Source organism: Trichogramma pretiosum, unplaced genomic scaffold (genome assembly GCF_000599845.2).
Source record: "Trichogramma pretiosum strain Unisexual culture from Peru unplaced genomic scaffold, Tpre_2.0 scaffold161, whole genome shotgun sequence".
In the NCBI taxonomy this organism is placed as follows: Eukaryota; Metazoa; Arthropoda; class Insecta; order Hymenoptera; family Trichogrammatidae; genus Trichogramma; species Trichogramma pretiosum.
This window is the reverse complement of record NW_019641602.1, coordinates 34280-38339: the sequence shown is the minus strand read 5'-3', so window position 1 is coordinate 38339 and position 4060 is coordinate 34280. Positions and strand designations below refer to the sequence as shown.

Sequence of the window (4060 nt, the reverse complement as noted above, 5' to 3'; positions counted from 1 at the left end):
GATCAATTCTGTCCTTCTGAGCGTTACACTTTGATTCAGTCTCATTATTTATTTTCAGTTGCTTAGCAGCCCTTGGTTTGGTTGAGAATAGCGCAACTAATGTTGTTGCTGCAATGCTCGTCTCACCTTTGATGGTACGTCTTTCATTTTTTATGATTTGTATCTCATTATTATCAATCAATCATAAAATTGTGTAGAAATATAGAGATTGGTTTATTTGTTGAAGTTCATTTTTGAGAAAGTTCATAAATCCTATATCAAAGTATTTATAACAGAAAAGAGTGCTTTTTGAATTGCCACATTTTTAATTTAAGTAATAAGAAGAAAAAATTAAGCGCAGAAAATACATAATAACCTCAAGCTGTCGAATGTGCAACGGTCATAATTTCGCGCCAAGCTCAATACGCCGAGGTTTGCGCATGTGACGGGAGAAAAACAATCGTTCGTCTTCGCGTCACCTAAAATGCGCAAACACGTGAGATCCTTCGCGCAGCCCCGGGCCGCCGATCCGCTCACGTGAGATAAGATTACGAGAGCGGACCGAGATCAGTTTTGATCCATCTGCCAACTTTAACGGACATGGACCGGGACTCGAGAGTGAATACGACGAGATCGTAAGTAGCCACGAACTGACCTGAGCCGAGGCGCGCTTTAATCTTTCAAAGAGTCGTCTGACCCACGTGTGTTAGGTGGCACGGCGCCAGGTCGGATCAGTCGTGGACAAATACGTATTTACGCGGAAATTTCGTGGTTCTCGCGGCGTGTGTGTTTTGCTCGCGAAGTATCGCTCCCCTACGCGTCCTACGGATAAATAGGCGGAAAATTAATCTGATGCGCGTATGCGCGATTTTCTCGTTTTATGTTGCAGGCACGAACGACGAAGGTCGGAGAAATTATTCTATGAATTGTTAAGAAAACGTATAATACACAATTGATATCCTTTATTAAATAATAAATTGCTCTTATTTAAACTTAACCAACTTCGCTTTTAACAACTTATTTAAACCTACCTTCTTTCAGAGTTCAAGTAACAATAAATAACTCTTTGCTATAATATAAAAAATAGAACCTTGCAAATGAAAGAGCCAAGAGACAGTTTTTCTCTGGACATTTATTATTGTGAGCTTATCTAGAGCAGTCGCCTTGTGGTTTAAATTGAATTTAAAAAGTAGATTCGATCGTACAGCACAGTACGAGTTTACTCGATATATAACCGGCATTTAAAAAAGTGCAAAATCTGAACTTTCTCAGTTTCTCGAGGTAATAAGCAAAGCTCTATTTCAGTAAAACTCTTTTAGTGAGACCCACAAGTCTTTTAGTTTGAATAGATGATCAATACAAAAGAAAAATGTTAGTGTTCCAAGGCTGAAACGATTAGAAATCGATTCAAATTATTAGAATCGTTTTAAATAAGCTTTTGAAGGATAAAAAAATTTAGGAAATTTTTCAGAATCTAAAAATCCCAAGGTTTTCTAAAGCTCTCGAAAGGAAGGATTTAATTACGTACATGAATTGTTAATGGCGAAATCCTCAACTAATGTAATTTTGGACAAAAGGTTTCGAAATACGAAGTTAACGTTGCGAAGTTTGATTTGTGTCATTCGCAATCTTACGAGCGTAAATGACGATTATTTTATTATCAAATTAGCCATAGAACATAAAGATACGGTCATGATTTTAAAATCATTGCTTCAAAATCATTGTGCAATATTGACTTTTTTCATTTATCATAGTTTATTGAGAATTGTTGTACGTGGGCATGATGGAGGGGTCCGGCGTCTTATTTTTTGATTGATTTAAAGTGCCATCGAGTCGGGTCGACTTTTTCAAATATCAGTCGAGGAGCGAATGCTCTACTCGTTGGCCTCTGGGCTGAACAGTTCCCTGTTCCTCTTGGCTACCCGTCGTGGGTGATCTCGATGCGAGGACCGGGGCTTTGACGCACCGTCTCGTTTCGGCGGTGGTGATCTCGGTGAGGTGGTCGGCGCATCGCTGGTCTTCAGCAGTGCGGATTGGCCGGGCGGAGCTGGTGGCAGCGACGGCGGATGCACTAGGACCACGAGAGAGCGAACGGCTGGTGGGATGACTCTGGCTGTGGTGAAGTCGGCGTCCGTGGGCGGTCGAGGGGACGAGAGAGGCGCGTCCGTCTGGGTGGCAGCGTCGGCGGTGATCTGTGGTGGTAGTGGACGCGGGGTTGCTCGGGCGGTGCGTTCAAGATACTGTCGGTAGGCGATTCCGGGCCAGATACCGAAGTAGGTGAGCAGGCGTTGCAATTAGTCTTCCAGTGATTCCGGAGGAGAAGGAGATGTAGGAGGTGCGGACATAACGGTTGAGCGAAATGATAGAAAAATTTTAAATCACTTTCTAATAGCGTTGAAAGTTAATCTTTGCCGGCGTTTCAGTGACGAATTGCGATTTTGCACTCCGAATACTTCCCGAACCGAATTTCGCCTGTCAAGCATGAAACAGAGTGTGTCTTTTTAGTTGTCAGTCGAGTCTCCGATACTATGGGCCTCATATACGATCGTACGCGCAAGCGTAGCGATTCGTTGTCGATAAGCTTTAACTTTGCGAATATTGATCGAGCTTAGCTGGCGCGTTGAACTTATCTTCCGTATTCCTGGCTGCGCGTATCTCATGCCTGTGTTACTGTTGTCGATGCTGACTTTCCGCTGTCTCTTCTTGTGTCTTTATGTGTTTTCTTTTTTTTTTGGAAGAAGGGAAATCCTATTTATGGATTCGATATGCGACTCTTGCTTGTCGCATGGATATGTCGGACTCGAGTAGTATACTGTTGTTTGTGTACAAATGTTGTTGTGTGGGCAATTACTGTGCCTCTCTACTAATACCGACTAAAACCAATTCTTGTCTCCTAACTCTTTCTTTCGCGCGGGACCACCGCTAGGCATTACTTCGCAAGGGAGGCTCGAGCTGCGTGCTCACTTCAGGAGTGTTATTTTCTATTCTTCATCATCTTTTTCATCGGTCATTCGGTCATCCTTTTCTGGCCCTCTCTTCGCCCCTCAGTCATGTCATGACAGAGTGGACAAAGGAGGACACTTCCAGCCAGTTGGGTTCAGCGTCAAGCATGAACCCTACCACCCTCTCGGGCTCCAAGAGCCCTCAAGAGAGGCGGTGGAGGGCCCGTTTTTCCTCCGCGAATCGAGGACAGTGAACAATGACATGCTTGGCATCTTCCACTGCTAGAGCAAACGTCAGGCACAGGTTACTCGTGTCGTTGTTTGTCCGATACAGGTATGACCTGAAGTAACCATGACCAGTCAGGAGCTGCGTGAGATGGTAGTTCACTTCTCCGTGCCTCCTCTCAATCCACGGAATGATGTTCGTGATGAGTCGGTGGATCCGCCGAACCTTTGTCGAGCGGGTCCATTGGGCCTGCCATTTCTCGATCGTCCTGGCCCGTTTTTCACTCCCAACGTTTTCGAGTTGGCGATGATACTGCCTCGAGCACTCGTCTATAAGTAATTCCAGCGGTGAGATGCTAAAAAGAACGTAGGGCATAAGATCCAGCAGGGCACCTGCTACCCTGTTTGCCTTGTTTCTGACAATGCGAACATCATCGAATCGAAGCCTTGCGTCAATATGTACGCCTAAGTACAGGATACACGGTCTGTAGTCCCAAGTCGCTTTGAGCATCAGTAAGAAAGCCTTTCTCTTTTTTAAAATAAGATGATTGAGCTGATGATGATGGATCACTTTCTTCTCTCGTTCTCCGACACTCCGTGTGAAAGGTGCTCTGTGTAAAAGTCTCTCTCTGTGTCAATCAAGTTCTAGGTTCACAATGTAAGTCTAAGTTAAAATAAATATTATAATTATAATAATCTTAACTCATTCTGTCTATTTCTTTTTAATATTAGAATACATTTCACTAATCATTTTAATTCAACAAACATGTCTTCCTAATAATAAGTCATGGTCACAGAGGCAATGAACGTTATCGTTTTGCCTCTGTGGAATTGATTGTCCCATTCCCAAATAATTTGTTTATAACCAAGTAATAGAGAGAATATCGAACAACGCAACAATACCCTGAGTTATT

General features: G+C 43.3%; 1 protein-coding gene across 1 annotated transcript; it reads right to left on the bottom strand.

Moving 5' to 3' along the window:
- Positions 1–3123: 3123 nt before the first annotated feature.
- On the bottom strand, positions 3124–3657 carry LOC111693553. Its single transcript, XM_023458361.1, has one exon. It carries the CDS (start codon positions 3655–3657, stop codon positions 3124–3126), a length of 534 nt encoding a protein of 177 aa, XP_023314129.1.
- Between the last annotated feature and the right edge of the window lie 403 nt (positions 3658–4060).

Bases quoted from the DNA above. Each gene is read 5' to 3' on its own strand.
- LOC111693553 (XM_023458361.1), bottom strand. From the start codon at position 3,657: ATGCTCAAAGCGACTTGGGACTACAGACCGTGTATCCTGTACTTAGGC.